Source organism: Cygnus atratus, chromosome 7 (assembly GCF_013377495.2).
Source record: "Cygnus atratus isolate AKBS03 ecotype Queensland, Australia chromosome 7, CAtr_DNAZoo_HiC_assembly, whole genome shotgun sequence".
In the NCBI taxonomy this organism is placed as follows: domain Eukaryota; kingdom Metazoa; phylum Chordata; class Aves; order Anseriformes; family Anatidae; genus Cygnus; species Cygnus atratus.
Genome location: NC_066368.1, coordinates 14,767,730 through 14,785,532, shown reverse-complemented (window position 1 = coordinate 14,785,532; position 17,803 = coordinate 14,767,730). Strand labels below are relative to the sequence as shown.

The window sequence follows — 17,803 nt, the reverse complement described above, 5'->3', positions numbered from 1 at the left end:
TTTTCTGAATTGAAAGAAGGAGTGGTGGGCAAGGTTTGCACTAAAGAATGGTGTAAAAGTATTAAGACTAACTGCTAAACAAGGACTGAAGTATTTTATTAATAAATATATTAAATGAGAAATGAAATCTTGAAAGGGGAAAAATCTGAGAGAGTAGTATTTTTCCAAATAAATGCAACAGTTAAACCAGTTGTTAGCATTACATGGGATTGACGGTGGGGTGTTAGTTTAAAAATTCACGTTTTTCATATGCTGTTGTTAAGCTAAACGCAGCAATTAAATGGTAGTTTACACCACATACTGTTTCTGTACTTCACTAATAGAAATGTTCACGGTAGCTTCAAGATAAAGTTCTCCTGTCAACACCCAAAATCCCTTTTATTCCCAGTCAACCTCTCCAGTACATTTATCTCATTCCTAACTAAGAGTAAAGGGTTTCTAAATGTATGCAAACTGTGACCATTATAAATATGAAACCTAAAACTAACTATTGATAGCATTCTTTCACACCTTGAACTAATTAAGAGAAGAGTAGTACACCATGTATTTTATATTTTGTTTAAAAAAACTAATTCAGTGCTAAAATGCAATCATAAAGTCATACCTAGAATTTTCTGAACTTCTAGACTTCCCTCCTTGCCTGCTCCCCCCCAACCCCCTCCCTTTTTTTTTTTTTTTTTAAAGCTGTGGTTCATGCTAGGAAATATTAACAAAGAACATGCAGTGATTTAAATCAAATTCATCCTGGTTCATCTTCCAAATCATTGCTACCCATAAAATAAACTTATTAGTTAACTTTCCCCTAAGTGAAATTAAACGTAAATTATATCACAAAGACTCTTCAGACTTTTAACTGAGCTTGAATTTCCACTGAATCCAAGCAGCAGCTAATTGAAAGATCTGTGGCTAAGCATTAAACTGGCCAAAGTAACAGATATTAGAGTTCTTTACTGCAATAAACCTGTCTCAGTTTGCAACAATTCTTATTTGGCAGGTGGGATGAAGGTATTTACCAAAGGTACAAGCTGGAAGACACGTTACTCCAAAGGGTTAACACCAAAAATAAGTTAAATTTAACATGAGATAAACACATTTTTAGTTTAAAAAAAGTTTTAGAAGTTCATAGTAAGTTGCTTTCTCTTACCCATTTCCTGGAGTACTGGAGCACCCTGGAGAATGACTCAGAGAGGTGCTGCCGGCACAAGGACTCTTCTTAGTGGATAAATCAAGCACGCCGTCTGTAGAGGTGAAAGAATCACTTCAGTGTTTGAAGAAACAGAATCAGCCTCGCTGTCCCTTGACAGAACCACTCCTTTGGGCTAAAGTCATATTTAGCACACAACATTTTAATTTTGTTTTTATACAAGTCAAGATTTGGATTTGTTTGTAGTTTGGCTTACAAGTGACTTCAGCATTGTCCCCAGAAGTCAGAACAAAATTTAGCATCTGTTTACAAGAGCCAGAGAACAAATGACTACCTACAAATGACAGTTCAGGACAGAAAGCAGGCTAAACATAACTAACCCTCAGAAGTACCAAAACAAAAAGACCCTTCAAACTCCTTATATTTTGGGGGCTTTAAATTTGTATTTAACATATAAATAATCCAACACTAAATTTTACATATATATTTTAATACAGATCTATGTGGGAAAATTAATGTGAGAATTTCATATTGGAAACTCACTTTTGAACAAACCCCCCCGCACAAATGCTGGATTCCTCCTCACCTGGCAGCTAGCTTCATCCTTTTTTCCATGTCTCCGATGGATCCCTACTGGCAGGGCTGCTGCCTTTCCTCTCTATCCTGTCATTTTACTCCCTCCTCTTCCATATACCAAACGGCTTTTCCTGCTCGACTGCTTCTTCCATCTTCCCCTGGACACACTGACTGATGGCACTTCCTCGTGCTCACCCTGCTCCTCTGAGCCCTTATGTAAACCTCTCATTTCTAGGCAACAGAAAAGGGAGTCTTTTTTTTTTTTTTTTTTTTGCTAGCAAAGCCTTGTTGCCATTGCACTGAGACATAAAATTCTGGTCATTTTAATACGGACAATATTGTCTTAGAAGCAGCTCAGCCATCTGAAATTCCTGGAAACTTTGAAACAAGAAATTTATGAGGCAGAGAGAAATGAAACCTGCCAGTGAGGTAAACTAGAGCTGCTTCAGAGCTGCTTGCTCACTCTAACTCAAGAAAGTACCACCAAACACGAGAACAACCTAAGCTGGCTTTCAGATTGCCTCGAGTTCTCATTTGACATATGGAGAAAAACCAAGCCGATAAACAGTGAAACAGACCTAGCTGACAGGAAGCTGTACCACCCACTGCGCTGGGGAGCGCGCCGTAACCCAACCCTAAGCGAGCAGAGCTGAGCCTTCCCTCTGAACACCGATACCCAGCACGGGATACAGTGACCGGCTCAAGTGGCACCTCCTTTTCAAAAGGATGGACCGAACAGCCGGCTGCTGGAGGTGCTTCATCCACGCTCCCTCCATTGGGAGGGTCGTCACGACCTAGAAGTCCTGGAGGGCAAGCAGGACCAGCCTCACGCCCCAGGGAGAGGCTGACAAACTAGCTTCTTCCCCTCAATCCTCGAGAGTAGAAACGTACCAAAAAGCACCACCGGTGGTCTTCCACGACAGCCTCTTAAACCTCTCATTAAGAAGTCTGGCAAACCCCCTTCCCAATTACATTAAATGTAAATTGGGAAAAAAATAATTACATCAGCAAACAGATCACTGTAAAAAGTTAATATGCACATGTTCTAATTCCATAACAAGTATAATGAATGTTATAAATTATCTTGGAGCTTTCTCGTCTCTAAAGAACAGTTCATGTATATGCTTTCTTCTTCTCCACAAAACCCTCCAATTAAAACAAAACAAAACACCAGAAGAAGAACTAATTCTCTCCTTTACTCTTTCAGGGAAAAGCTTCAAAATCGGAACAGTTTAACATTTATAAACATGCATGCAAAAAAGACACTCGTTAATTACATTTATTATAACATTAACTAGAAATAAAAGCCTTTCAGCTAAACGCAGAGGTCCTCCCTTTTAAAAGCGCCATATAACCTTGCACTGCAATTTGGTAACTGACGTGTGGCGACAACTTGCAATTATAAGTGTAATAAGTGTCCAGATGTCCCATCGCAATATTGATAGACACCAGAAATTGACTTTCTTACAAAAGACTTCATAAACTTCAGTTCAACAAAGGATAAAGGGATATTTATGACTACATACTAGCTAGCTACAGTTTTTTTTTTTTTTTTTTTTTTTTAAGGCATCTTTTCAACTTGAGGATAGATAGCCTACCTCATATTTAGTAGCATAGTTTCAGACATTTAACACATTTCTAAAGAAGGGTAAAGAGGCTAATTCCAATGCCATCAGTAAGATACACTTATGACAACTTCTATTCCACATTTGCAGAAAAAAACATTTGCATACTATAATCACTCACAGAATTTGCTTGTTAAAAACATTTTTTGATGGAAAGCAAGGTTTTCACTCTAAAACAAGCCCTGCAACACTGTTACAAGTTATTCAATCTGTGCTTTGCTGAACAAGTCTATTTTTAAGGTAGAAAAAAAGACTTTTTCCAAATGCACAAATCAGGAAGTTTTGGACAGTTTGCAGTACCATTTTTGCAGCTTTCACAAAGCAATTTGTCACAAAATTTTAGAAGATACTGCTTTCACATTATGACCACAAAGAAAATAAATGCCAGTCCTTCAGTCAGATTCTGTACTGATCTTCAGAAAGGAGACAGTTTTCAGGACCACACAGTCTTGTCTTACCAGCAAGTGTACAGCCTGCTTTGACATACTGTTTCTCATAGCTCCCAGCAGCAACAGCACACTTGTCCCCAGAGGTCAGAGTATGGCCAGCCCCTTTACCCTTCTTCAGAAAAATCATGTCTATCAACCTACATCCTTTCAAGAATTATCTTCTCTCCCAGCCACATCCAGCTGGTCATTATTTCATCGTAAGACATCTATCACTTTTCTGCTTCACATTTTACATAAAATTGCAAACTTCTACTCGTTTGTTTGTGCAACAAGAATGCCATTCATGGATTGCCATAGGATGCAAGACACTGATAAGAGTCCTACCTTGTTCACTAGGTTCTGACTGAGACTTTCTGACAGTAAGGTCCAGAGGTGAGTCTTGGTCAGCCATGAGAAGTTTGCTGAGCACAGGGTTCTGAGCAGTTGCAGCCGTGGGAGAGGAGGCGACCAGAGATGCTTTCAGCAGGCTTTGGTTCTTTGTGCTATTGGGCTGGCTGGAGTCCTGAGTAGAGCTATTTTTTGAGGTATATTCAGCAGCAAACTGTCGGATCATTCGCTGCATGATCTCACGGGCCACTAGGGGAATATTGGGGTCAGAGACCCTAGGACTGTCTGCAAACATTAGAGATTGTTTTTTTAAGGAAGCACTTTAAGTAAAACAGATTTTATATTAAGTCATTGTTTATTTAAAAAAAGTCAAGGATAAATTAGTTTCTGTAGAATATGTATTTAAGTCTTAGAATACCTGAACAAGAAGCAGTGCTAATTCTGGTACAACCTTCCCAAAATAACAACTTCCTATGAGATATATAAAAATCTCATCTTTTGTTTTCAAGTATATCTGACCAGACCTTTAAAAGGTGTGAAAATGGAAAAGAGCTAGACCCATGAAAAGAACTACCAAGTAATGAAGTTCATCACAAAAAAAAAATCAAACAGGTTATTCAGTGGAAGAATTAAATAACTTACCTGCAACTACAGAAAAGGAAAGGGGGAAGAATAGAGTTGCAGCAGTCCCCTATGAAATCGCTGGGAAATAAAGCCCTATATTTCTGATTCTTCAAAATAATTCACATGTAGATCAAGTGTCTTCCATCTCATTCTATCTACACTAAAATGCATCAGATATTACTCAAAGAATTTTCCCCATACACAAAAAGCAAGAGGTGTCAAATTAAAACTAATTCTATTTCTAGAAGACCTGCTAAAAATACTGGTTAGAAATGAGAAATGGAACAGGTAGAAATCTACCCCCGCCCTTTCTTTTTCCCCATGAAATAGCATATAAATACAAAACTATCTGGAAATATGGGCAACACAAACATTCAAGTAAATTACTATTTTAGAGCAGTAGCAATTTATGATGTCAAAGCAAATCCACAGCTCCTACATCACAGATTCTGTCTTACAACTTCCTCCCAAGCACTGATGTTTTCTTCTGGCCAAATGAGGGTGTGTTTTTTTTTTTCCTGTTGTTTTTTTTCCCTTTTTTTTCCCCTTAATTTTTAAGTTCCAGAAATGGCTCAAAAGGTTTGATTTTCTGCTTCTGGAAAAGCATTCAGAGAAAATTGTGCAGAAGATGACCAAGTAAATCTAAAATCCACAATCAAAAAGGAACAACAGAAAAGTGTTTTTTTTTTTTTTTTTTTTTGTAAAAGATTGCCCAGGTTGAAAGGTAATTTATCAAGATTGAGCTATTAGAAACATTTACAAAATCTCCTGTTGGATATTAGTGTTAATTTGCCTTTTGCCACCATTTTTGACAAAAATGCATCAATCCAACAACCAGCTTCAAAGTATCTGCAAAAGGCTGACTGACATGAAGGTTTGAGTGTGGAGCTGCTCACAAACCAGGGAGCAGCAGCAAGCAGCTACTCTGTTTCTTGATGAAAAAAATCATACTGAGCTTTGAACACCTATCAAGCCTGAATTCCTTCCTGTTAGGTTCAGCTTTCTAAATCTATGCATCGTAGCTGTCTAAGATCTTAATCTTATCTTATAGAAATGGAATCTTAGAGGGTACAGTAGCTATAAATTTCTTGGCTGTTTATGCAAAGAGTTAATCATTTCATTGTGAAGCTTATAGGATATTTGTTTTTATTGTTGCTAAGCACATGACACACCAAAAGTTTTAATAAATCATCAAGAGATGAGCCAAGCTTAAATTTAGGTGTTTATATTCTCACCTTCTTCCCAAGTGATCCATAAGGACAAGCTGTAACAGGAAAGAAGCATGGAAACTTTTTTCCAGCAAGTGTGACATTTCTTCCATTTTCTAAGCTCTCAACACGTCCTGCTGAAGGACACGTGAAAGGCTCTAAGAAAGCCTAGAAGGGCACAAACCACTGTTCTGATCGCACTGATGCCAACTATTTGACATGTGCTTGTAATGTCTACATGTTGCAGCATGAATGCTCTACATAACTTAGTTTTCCGAAGAATCATGCTTTTACCGTGCACCCACATTCACCTGTACAATTCAATAATGCTTACAGCTAAACATATTTCCAAATTCAGGGAGAAAATATTGTGCATGCCTACAGCCATGCATCTTTCTAATCTGCAACTTCAAAGAAACAGCACAGAGGAACTACTAGGGCTTTCTAGTGCTGCTCAAAATAAATTCAATAACTCAGGACGCTAATTTTTGAAGCAGAAGGGTAGTTACCTAGACATTAAAGGCTTCTTGCTCAATAGAAAGTCTGAATTTTAAATGTCAAGAATTAAAGCTGTTCAAAAGTGACTGCAAAATATTTGCTGGTGCCTCTGCAGTGTTACTGGAAATCAACAAGATGTTTGTTTTGATTCCAAGTATCTAGTTTCTTTGAAAAAAATTAAGGTGTAGGGATAAATACAGCCAACATTTATCTACTATAAGTTGTCTACTAAAGTAGTACATCTGAGCTTTAAAACCTCAATAGCCTTTATGTGTTTTATCTGTACTGAAATCTTAAAAGGGAAGCACCACCTGAAAAAGGTATGATTTTATTAAACCATCAAGAGAAGGTCCTATCCTGCCACAACGTAAAGGTCTGATAAAACAACTATATACTTTCACTGGAATTATGAATATTTGATAGAAGCATTACTGAGTCAGAGTGCCATGGGCACAAAGCAGAGCAAGTAGATAAGATTAATGGACAGTAAGCCTGTTCAGATAACGAGCAGTATCAGCAAACTTTCTATGTGTGTTAGGCACATGAGTTCATGTCCTTGACATGTAATAGGCATGCATCTGTTCACAGAACATCTGCATGTCCCCCAATCCAGAGGGGCTACAAAATACCAGTCTCAAATGGTATTGGCAGTCAGGATGGAAAGAAAGAAACTCATTTCTGGCCTGAAGCCAGGGGAGCCAAGTACCTCTGAGCAACGCAGGAGCATCAGAATTCTACCATTCTTTGTGTCCTCTTTGGTATGACAGTGCCTGGGATCTCATGGCAATGACTTGAGTTTAAATAACCTTTTAAGCAATCTAAATACAGCCAAGCTGGACAGTGATGCATGAAGGATTCGGAACTGACTTCCTGCCAGGATCCTTCCCCTCTCTTATTGCTCCTGCACCAAGCACAGCTCCGCCAGAGAAAAGAAAACAAGAGTATATTTTAAAAAAAATGTCAGATTCTTAGTCATCTGAAGCGACTTCAGTATCCTCATTCCATGTATCTGACCACAGAGAAAGCATTACCTTGTTTTCCTTCAAATGGGAAAGTATGCCTGTCTCATGGAATACGCACACAGGTCACACAAAAAATTTAAGCTCAACGTTGAAGGGATGAGATATTTAACAAAACATTTGGAAGTGCTGGAAAGGCGTTTTTCTCACAACCACCATCACCACCAGAAAACTGAAGTGGAAAAAAAAGAAAGTATATTCTCTTTTTTTTTTTTTTTTTTTTTAAACCAGTTCTGGATTTAAAGTGAGATGGGATAAATTTAAAAGCAAAATGAAACCTTAACCTTAAAAGAAAAAAGCCACTGAAAAGACCGACTTGGAATAAAAGCATTATCTGAGCTATCAGTAGTAATGCAATAACTATCCCTCCTACGATCATCCTACATGCTTGTATATTCCATGCGATTCATCATACTATACAGTTTGTATTTATTCATTTGAGCCATAAAAGAAAGGCTAAAATACTGTTATCTGCTTAAAACACCTTTAAATATTTTGGTCACTGTGAGGCTGGGCTGAAGACTGGCTACAGCAATTTCTAATTTGTTAAACTGAAGCCTTCATTGTCCCCCAGCAGACAGGTTGGAATTACTGATTTGGCAGATTTTCTCACACATGGGTTAGACTGATAAGTACAATGTACTTTCACTCAGGACGCACTTGGATGCAGCCTCCAGATCCCTGTTTCTCAGGTTGGCAGAAAACAGTGAAATGAGTTTTGTGCCTTCTTAAGAGTGCAGTTTAACTGATGTAACTCTCCAGAACAGATTTACGGTTTTCCAACACTGAGCTACTATTATTGTTCTCAGCATATTTTATAGTACTGATTTTCCAGTGCTTTTGCTGATCACTTTGAGTTTTCCACATACACCCCTTTGCACAATTCCAACTATATTTTGTATTGTGGATTGCTGGGGTGGGGGTTGGAAATCCCCATACACCACAGTGAGAAGACTGCTGATCTCTTAAAAAAAAACCTGCATTAATACAGATCCCCCTAATTAATAAATAAATTTAATAAAAACAAAAAAATCCCACCTACCATCACCACTCTCCCCTTCTTCCAGATAGCCCATTCGCCTAAACGTTGGCTTCAGAGGAGATCTGCTGGGCAAGAACTGAGTAATTCCTCCAAAATTGTAAGAACACTAGTGTTCTTGTGTCGAGTTTTCCTTTAGTGTTAAATGTATTATGCTCTCTTCCTCTTTCCCAAGACCACACTGTTGTACTGCTACATTATTTGAGAATCCATTTGCACTCATGATAAATACATATAAAGAAGACAACTGAAAAATACTGAACATGCAATGACAACTTGAACATCCAACTTGATACCCGAATCACATACAAAAAGACCAGCAAGAGATATTTCCAATCCCCCCCATCAAAACCAACCTTTTCTGTAAAAGACTGCATTGAGGAACTCTTCCGCTTGCCTTTCAAAACGAATGATTTTTGCTTGCTCTTGTCTAAGCAGAGCTTCTTGTCCAGCTTCCGAGGCTGGCTCATCCAGACTGACTAAGTGCTCCTGCAAAGATATTTAATATTTGTAAGATCTTCCTGACTCCAAAACGAATAAAGTTCCTTAGGCATTAACTATTTTACTAAATTCAAAGCTTTGTCAGACACTCAGCACAGAGGTGAATCTATTTAAATTGAGACTTGAATTTTGACTACTCCAGAACATCCTGCTTTGTCTTGTTTTCCTGTTGTAAATGCAGCAGAAGACTGAAAGATTTGATACCATTACGGGACATAACAGCCCATCATAAAGAAGATTTAGATATTTTGCCACATCTGGCTGCAAATCACGTATCTAACACTTGTTCTTCAGCTATTACTTTTGCTTCCATAAGAAAAGAAACAGTGAGGGCAAAATACAGAAAAAAATCACCTTAATTTACACAGTTCATCCCAACTGAGCAAGAAATGACCAAGCATTAGCAACAAACAGGTCCTCTGTGAAGAGGACCAGCAGTGGCTACTTATAAGTGAAATCAACAGAAATTCACTGCTTACAACATCCGCAATGAATTAAAGTTCATTCTTTCATACAAGCAGAAGCGACTGAGTTATCTCAAAGATTTCAAAACGAGTCTTTTAACTAGGATAATTAAATCCTGTGAGATGCCAGAATAAATTACCTTTTTTTTTTTTTTTCAAATGCAACTCAAGAAACTGGAAGACAATGGTTACAAAAATACTGAATGCCTGGATTTCCCCACCCATCCTCCTTCCTCATTTCTTTCTCTTCAATGCCTTATTCCCGCTCAGGAGAATAATCCCTTTCGGGGCCCTTTCCTCCCACTTTCATTTTAAGCAATATTGAAGTTACCTGTATTTACCTACTGCAGGAATGCATACACAACCACTCTTTGGGTTTAGGGAGTGTTTTGTTTTGTTAACCTTTACATAGTATCAGTTACCATAATACCTTGGCTGTAACTGGCTTTTTGGCCTCTAACGTACGAATTGATTTCTGATTCCTGTTCTCATGGGGCTAGGAGGGAAGGAGAAAACTGGCAATTCACTTACAGTTCACAATAAATGAAAGGGGAAAAAAACGAAGTCGTTCTTAATTTTGTAATGTCTCAACTTTTAAGAGGTTTAATGAAATGAGGTTACATAATCAGCCTATAGTAAATTAACGAACGCAGCAGTCACATGAACTATGTGCAAAGGGTAATAATATGAACCACTGTGGACTCTGGCCTGGCAACATGGGCACACGCTGTAAGATTTGTAGTGTAACAGCTTCCAAAAGTTCTATGTCAAAAATAAGGGGGAGATACTCTCCCAGGCTGTGAAGACAAAGCAGTAGTTTATGCTAAATGAAAAGGTGAGGAGCATGCAACGACAGAGGTGAGCAAAACACACTTGCCACGAAGGTACCGTTCTGTGGAACTCAAGCTCCCCAAGTGACTGGTGCTGGTTTTGTACCACAATTTCAGGCTTGCCCTCAAACCTACCGGCTCTCATAGGAAAGACTAGTGCTTTTGAGAGTCTTCAGGAGACTGAACTTGAACTGGGTGGTTAACTACAGAAACAGCTTCACTTCTGTGCCAGGTATGCCTGTACCAGCGGTGCTCCTGCCGTTCACGGGCATTTTAGGAACACGTTGAACAGGCGGTTACACTTTTCCCATACTTCAGAGACATGAAGCATCAGTAGAGGATGTCACAATGAAAATATAGGTGGAAAGTAAACCCAATATTTTTGTTAAGTTATTCTTTAGGTGAGACATCGTAGAACACACTTGCATTCTGTTTTTCCAAGCTGTGTTTCCATATCCAACAATGTTGAGAACACAGGATCCGTCCTGCCATCCTCCTTCAGCCATTACGAGGATTAACTGTAAACCCAACTCATCCGTTTGCGTAAAAAGGAGACATTTCTGCAAATTAACTAACAACAGACCTAATCTAGATGCTGCAGAAGCTTTAGCACAACTACTGCAATATCTAAACATTTAAAATAAACTTTTAAGTTTTAGTTTAAAAGGAATCTCTGCAATCTGATGCACAGAGATTTGGATAGATAAGCTCCATTACAGTTAATTAGCACCCTCTGGCTAGGGTACCACAAGCCATTGCAAAAAAGGCTCTCTTCCAATGCAAAGGACAAACAAGGGAGTTCGGAAAAAAAGGCAATATTAAGGCAGTATCAGCTTGATCTGATACTCTGCCCTTTGGCAGACTGTAACTCTGGAAGAAAACTGAAATAAAATAATCCTCATCCAACACAAGGCATCTCATATTTTCCCAGTACTTTTTGGAATTCAGACATTACACAGCAAGTATCACACCAGCCTGTGTAGAAACTCTATGGAAAAAGTTTGGCAGTGGCATGCCTCACCATGAACAAGCGTACTCGTGTTATTCATGTACAACTAATGCATGAAGAGCACAATTTAATTGACCTAGACTAACCAAAGCTGGACATTTTCTACATAGAGGAATAATGATGAAAAGAGGGATAGCCAGAAAAAAACAAACGTGCAAGTGGCTTACACTGGTGAATGGCTGAGTAAAGGATCATTCGATGTGTGTTCAGGAAAACAGGGGAGTAGTAAGGGAGCACACTGCTTAGTTCTTACTTCTCATACTAAGGGCCATGCATCTCTTTCCTTGCACGAATTTTTATTACTGTCCATGCTAAGACATCAGAATGTAAAGAAAGAGTTATATAAAGTCAGATTTAACCTTATGCACGGGGGGGGGGGGGGAACATTTTTCAGCTGCTCTCTTGCATCTTCAGAGAAGTACTGACCACATAAGACAAAGTTTACTAGAAAGATTTCTGCTTTCTGCATTTTTATGCTTTCTTAACACTTCTGTCAAAATTATTCCAGCAATTTTTGCAGCTGGTTAACCCCTCAGGGGTAAAATTCACAAGCTTCCACGCCAATTATTTGTGATTAGTATTCAAAGTCTACTTCCAAAAGTTTTTCTTTTTCGTGCTTGTGTTTTGTTTTTTGATTTTCCATCATTCTTCCCAATAAATATTTCGATCTGCTATCTTCAGTCTTATCCTCTCACTCTAATCCTGAATCATATCAAAGTTTTCAGTACCGACATGCAGGTAGCAGCAAGTGGAAAATTATTAATATTTCTAAGCAATGACAATTGGCTAGTTAATATGCTAGAAAAAAAGACTGGCTATTTTTACATATTTATAACTACTTTCATTCTGTTCTCTTTGTGCTTCTCTTCCATGAGAACTATATCTGAGAGAATAGAATTCATAGATTCACTAGAATCCCAACAGCGAACATCCAGTGTCACTACTGAACAATAATGCTTCAGAGAAGCTTGGAGCAGTCCCTGCACACTCTGAAAAGGCTAAAATCCTTCTGTACATTAGGATATAGAACACAGTGATCATTAAGTCAAAAAGCCTTAGAAATACAGGTCTCAGGTTTTCAAAATACAAGGTCAATGAGTGATGCTGAGACACCACCTAATCCTGGATAGCCCAGCCCTGTCAGCACTAGAGTTGGATCTTCATTTTGAGACCCTCCTTGCAGGTAGCATTGATACAGCAATCCCAAACTCTAAATTGCTGGTGTGAAGAGTGTCTGAGATCATTCCTACCTATCTTCATGCAGAAAATACAAAGAGGCTTCCCACAGACCACCTGCAGCTGTCAGGCCAACACAGGGACCCGATGACACAACACGGGCTCCCAGCCCTCCCCAGGCAGGATCAGGAACAGTGAGTATGAAAGGAACATCTCAGCAACCCTAGGTTGCCTTCTCCAACCCTTCCTTGTACAGTCTTTTTAACTCTTAGCCGGTGCAAAGTGGAATATTATTTTCTGTACATAAGCCTTAGGTACACCTGGGACACGGTGCCTGCCTTCTTTCCTTCTACTTTCAGGAATAAACCTCAGCCGGTCTTAAAAAGAAAAACAAACGAGCAAAAACCCCACACCACATAAACAACATAAACACAAGCTAGTCATTCTTGTTGCTTGCACTTCCACACTGCTCAGTTCCTTTCCACCTCTCTCAAAGCACTATGCCCAGCTGAGGCAGCACTCAGGCAAGAGAAGAATTTCCTCTCCAGGTATTAAGACAAATGCCTCTCTTGATAGATCCCCCCGAACAGTTGACTGCTTTTACAACGCTATCACGTTTCAGACATCTGTAACTGGTGACTTGATAAAACAGGTTTCAGTCTGTCCCGTTTCTCAAATTTATCATGATCATTTTCAATTTTGAGCATGCCATCTGAAGCACCTGCAACTGTTCCCAGCTTGGCATCAGCTAAAAATTCAGATGGTTTAATTACTCTTAAGACAACCCTCACTTACTGAGGATGTGAGCTTTTATAGTAAGAAACAGTATTGAGTAATGAGTTCCTCATTAACCAAGATGACTGATTTGTCAGATTTATCAAACTCCAAACAAATTTAATTTAACTGATCCATGGATATTGAATATCATTTATTATCTATAGTAAGAAAAATCACATTCAGCTGAAATACAATATGCTTACATTCACATTTACACCCAAGCAAAGCTAACAAAGCCGAAGATTATCATGAACAGCCTCTTCAGGTTTTAGCCTCTACATCTAATTATTTAAAGTCATCCAATAAAAAAATTGACGCTATAAATGCTCGATTTTTTCTTTTAAAGCGATGAAATCCACTAAAAATATTTTACAGCATCTTCCAGCACACCCAAGATTTCCATACACAGTCTAATACATTCTAAAGCAATCAGAAATCATAACAGGTCTGCAACTTCAACTCATTTTCAGACAATTCCTTTGCCGTCATCAATTATTCTATGAGTTAATGCTTTAAATGACAGCGGTAGCTTCTCTTCAGATTATTCAGATAATGAGAACTGAACTGTGTGGAAAGTGTCTACGTTCCTCCACGGCGAAAGGACACCGCATTCAGAGGCTGTTATTATGACTAATCATAATCAAGTAATGGCATGATATTAGCTTTAGATGTTTAAGGCAGGTACTTACAAGCTTTCCAAAATATCCAAATTGTTTGAAAATTCAGAGTTCCTCTGATACGACTCCTTCACACGCTGTACACTACCACACATCTTCACAACCAGGAGAGCTGTTAGAGGCCCTTACAGCAGAGCCGGGGTATTTTATGGTACTTCAAAGACCAGGCTCAACCTTCTGCCATCAGCAACGGGAGACTCCAGAAGTTTTTTTTCTCTTTCTATTTTTATAGCTTAAATATATCTATAAAATAGTTAATGTGCTTAGAGTATTATCCTTCTTGTTCTGCTCTCACCAACTAATGAGATTAGTGTCGTTTCCCTCCCCTTTTATTTTTTTTTTTATTTAAGCAAAAGTAAAAATTCCTTTATGTAGCTTTAAACAGCTGTATTTTTTTCTTTCTCCAAAGGAATATACTCAAATGAAGCCTTCTTTAAGGATTCATTTCCCAATTTCCTCTTATTACTGGTGCTTTTCTCTGACCTTATCTATCTGCATCTTCTTACAAAAAAATCTGAAAGTAGGCTTGAGCTCTGCATAGCAGCAAGGAACAGGCAAGACTACTGCCTTTGACACAAACATTCTAGATGGAGCCACAGATTTCTTCTGTAGGGTTAGCCCTGTCAGTTTTCTTAACAAGCCACACTGAAAAATTAAGAACCATAATTAAGAAGCCAAATATAAAAGTTCAATTCATCTGAATTGATAGGTCTTATCTGTACCACAGCCTTTTAGAAGGAAAAGGGGCAAGACACAAACAAAACCAACCACACATCTTAAATCTTCCCCAAGAAGGATAAAGCCCAGAGGGAACCGGGAATTACCACATTTGCAGATTAGCCAACTGAGAGTTCTCCGGGTTTGGCCCCACAGAACACGATCTGTTTCCTTTCACTGCGAGCATGCTGCTGGAGCTGCTAACTTTGTACTTTGTCTTTCAGTGCCCATGTGTACCCCTGCACACAGGCACGTGCTAATGGTCTGCTAGCAGCTCCTTAGTTAACTAGCTGCTCTCTCTGATCACACAACTGAAACTATTGTGCTGTTGTATTTTGCTTTCTATGATGGAAGAAAAAAATCCAGTTTCTAAAAGCTTTACATAACTGCATACAACCCTTTGGATATGGGCAAAAATGTGTCTGGGAGATTTTAGCTCCTGACTCGCTTTGTATTTTACTGTCCTTCTCAAACAAACACACTTAAGTCCATTCCTCTATCAAAAACCATCTTGTATTTTGACTGGCAAAAAAATCCATGCATTTGCAAGTAGATCTACTGCTACAAATAAATTAATCTCTTCAGAATACTTCAGCAGATGGCTCCCCATCCTTTGAAGAACGCATGTAATTGAATCTGATTGCTTGTAAAAGCAAGAATTAACATCGCTGAAAGGGGTGGGAGAGTAAGGGCAGTTTTCTTCCTTAAGCAGCTCTGCCAATAAGCCAGCCAGGGCCTCCAACTCTCATCCTGGAGTCCAGGACTCGGTTCTCTTTAAACACAGCTACCAGTCTCCTAAGTCACAGGTCATTCTTCCAAGCAAATGAAATCCCAATAAACCACCAAAGATTATTTTTGAACCTGTTAGACAGAGTACCTACATACCACTCAAAGGTGAGAACTGGGTACAGAATCACAGTCTAGGCTGGAAGAGACCTCCAAGATCACCTAGTCCAACCTCTGACCTAACACTAACAACACTAGTACATTGACTAATTATGTCATTAATCTAATAGGGAGTATCGGTAGAGGTGTGCTCCTTGGAAAAGGCCAGCCACAACTATGTAGGGTTAGAAGGTGAGTGTCTGTGTTGCTCCCAGCTGCAACATCATTTACGTGCCTTTTAATTCTGTAACTCACCACCATACAAGCAGAAACCCAAATCATCCCATCCTACTTGGTTCTCTTCCTAAAAAGGCAAACGGATGCACATCAATAACAAAAACGCGGAATAGAGACTGAGGCACAGAAAACACAACTGCAACCATTTCATGTACAGGAACATATGGGTATTAGCAGTTTTAGAAGCCTGTGCCTGCAACTTCCTAAAAAGAAGACTTAAACGTATCATTACAGATGCTGAATGGAAGAGATTTCAAACCAAACTAGTACCATTCCTAATTTATTTCAGTCTGTCAGCTAAAGACTGTCCATCATTTGGCTAAATCAAATTACAAACTTTTTTGTAACAATCAAGTCTCCGAGGTTTTATTTCAAATGATGATGATAAACCCACGCTATTTGAAGACCCCCATAAGAGAGCCATATTTAACTTCATATTGCAAGCTAATGACATCTGTGATGGCCAGCAATGAAGACATTTAGCATACCCACACAGGAAAGGGAGCACTCCCACCACGCCATCTCCCATAGCCAACATATGAAGCACTCACTAGGTCTCAAAGGAGCCATACTATTCCCTCACTCCAAAAAAACACAGCGGAAGTGATCTAAAGGCTGGGGGCGGACAGGAAGAGAGGAAAGAAAAATCCCATGTACTCCAAAGCAGCTCTGACAGCTCTGGGCCCAGCATGAGGAGAATCACCAGGATTAACAGAGAAGCCACAAGTCTGATGGGAATGGACTGGCTCACCCTTTTTTCCCCCCCATTCCTTCATCCTCTAGACAGCCCGTCGTTATCTGGCCATGCAGCAAGCAAGCCTGTGTACAGAGCTCTTTGCTGTCTCTGTTTATCAATCAGCTGTAAGAAAAATGGCTTAAAGAAGCATTTTTAGCTACCGAAGTGTAAAACAACAGAAATGGCTTGGGTTCTATTTATAAAAACTATTCTACCCAAGCCCGTAGTGACTGACACCAACATTTGCCTTTGTTAACTCACGTTTGTCTCTGGATAGCCAAAATTTGTAGCCTCCTTCCTTTCACCTATTGCTTTTGCCTAACGATGCTGCACACCCCTGCTGCATTCTGTGTCATTCTGTGCATACAATCCTAAAATCTCTTTAGACCCCGATGGCAAAAACTGCTCCTTGGAGCAACGCCAGATGGGACCACACCTGCATCTTTTTTGTCCATTTAAAAGATCCCAAACAGTACAACGGGCAATCAGGTTAGGAACCTCAACTACCTCTAGCATGAAGAATACATTTCCAGTGCTCAGTGACAGAAAGCTTAGCCCAGTGCACTGAGAATATAAATAGGGCCTATGAGGATGATTACGTCTTTTTAAAGACCCACCCATACTTCATTAGATTCTCCCAGCCTACAACGAGGCTGACCAGCCCATAATATTCATTTCTTAATAAATTCAACATGTTAGATAGAACTGTTCTAAACACTGAATTTCACCTTTTTATGAGATGATTCAAGTCAAACAAGACAGGACTCCTAGCGTCACAAGTATACATAAAGCTTACCTGCTGTCAGTGTCAAAGAAGAATTATTACGCCTTACATCTGTTCTAAACGCAAGCATTCCCAACTCTCCTCCCAGTGCCTTAACAAACAGTGTAATACAAAAATAAGCTTAGACTGGCAGTGCAGCAAGTACCAGTGTCAACAAGAAGGTACTTCCTTCATGAACAAACCATACATGTTAGCTGCTGCAGAGGAAAGGGTGCTTGTGGTTCTTTTGTAAGTCTACAGAGAACCACTCTGCACTGACTGTTACACTGTGCAGGAGGTAGTAGTAGGGAAAACTCTTTTGCTGGCACTCTTAAGATAGATGACCCTTCCTTCTTGTGCTATAGAGCAATCATTATTTCAACACACGGGCTGAGCAACAATCATGTACAGCATGGTAACCTTTGTTTTATATACAGCCATAATCTGATTAAGAAAACAAACTAGAGGCGAAAATGTTGGCAAAGCTGACTTGTCCGCATTTAGGGCGAGACGTGGTTATAA

General features: G+C 39.2%; 1 protein-coding gene across 2 annotated transcripts in view; it reads right to left on the bottom strand.

The window, feature by feature from the left end:
* LCOR (ligand dependent nuclear receptor corepressor) overlaps window positions 1-17,803 on the bottom strand; it is a 53,468-nt gene that overhangs the window by 5,289 nt on the left and 30,376 nt on the right. Inside the window, exons 4-6 of one of the 2 annotated variants that reach the window (XM_050712000.1) lie at window positions 8,866-8,998; window positions 4,119-4,406; window positions 1,145-1,238 (exon numbers count right to left, since the gene is read on the bottom strand). In XM_050712000.1, the coding sequence (XP_050567957.1) occupies window positions 1,145-1,238; window positions 4,119-4,406; window positions 8,866-8,998 (515 nt within the window). The remainder of the gene's footprint in view (window positions 1-1,144; window positions 1,239-4,118; window positions 4,407-8,865; window positions 8,999-17,803) is intronic. The other variant, XM_050712001.1, reaches the window with a different exon arrangement.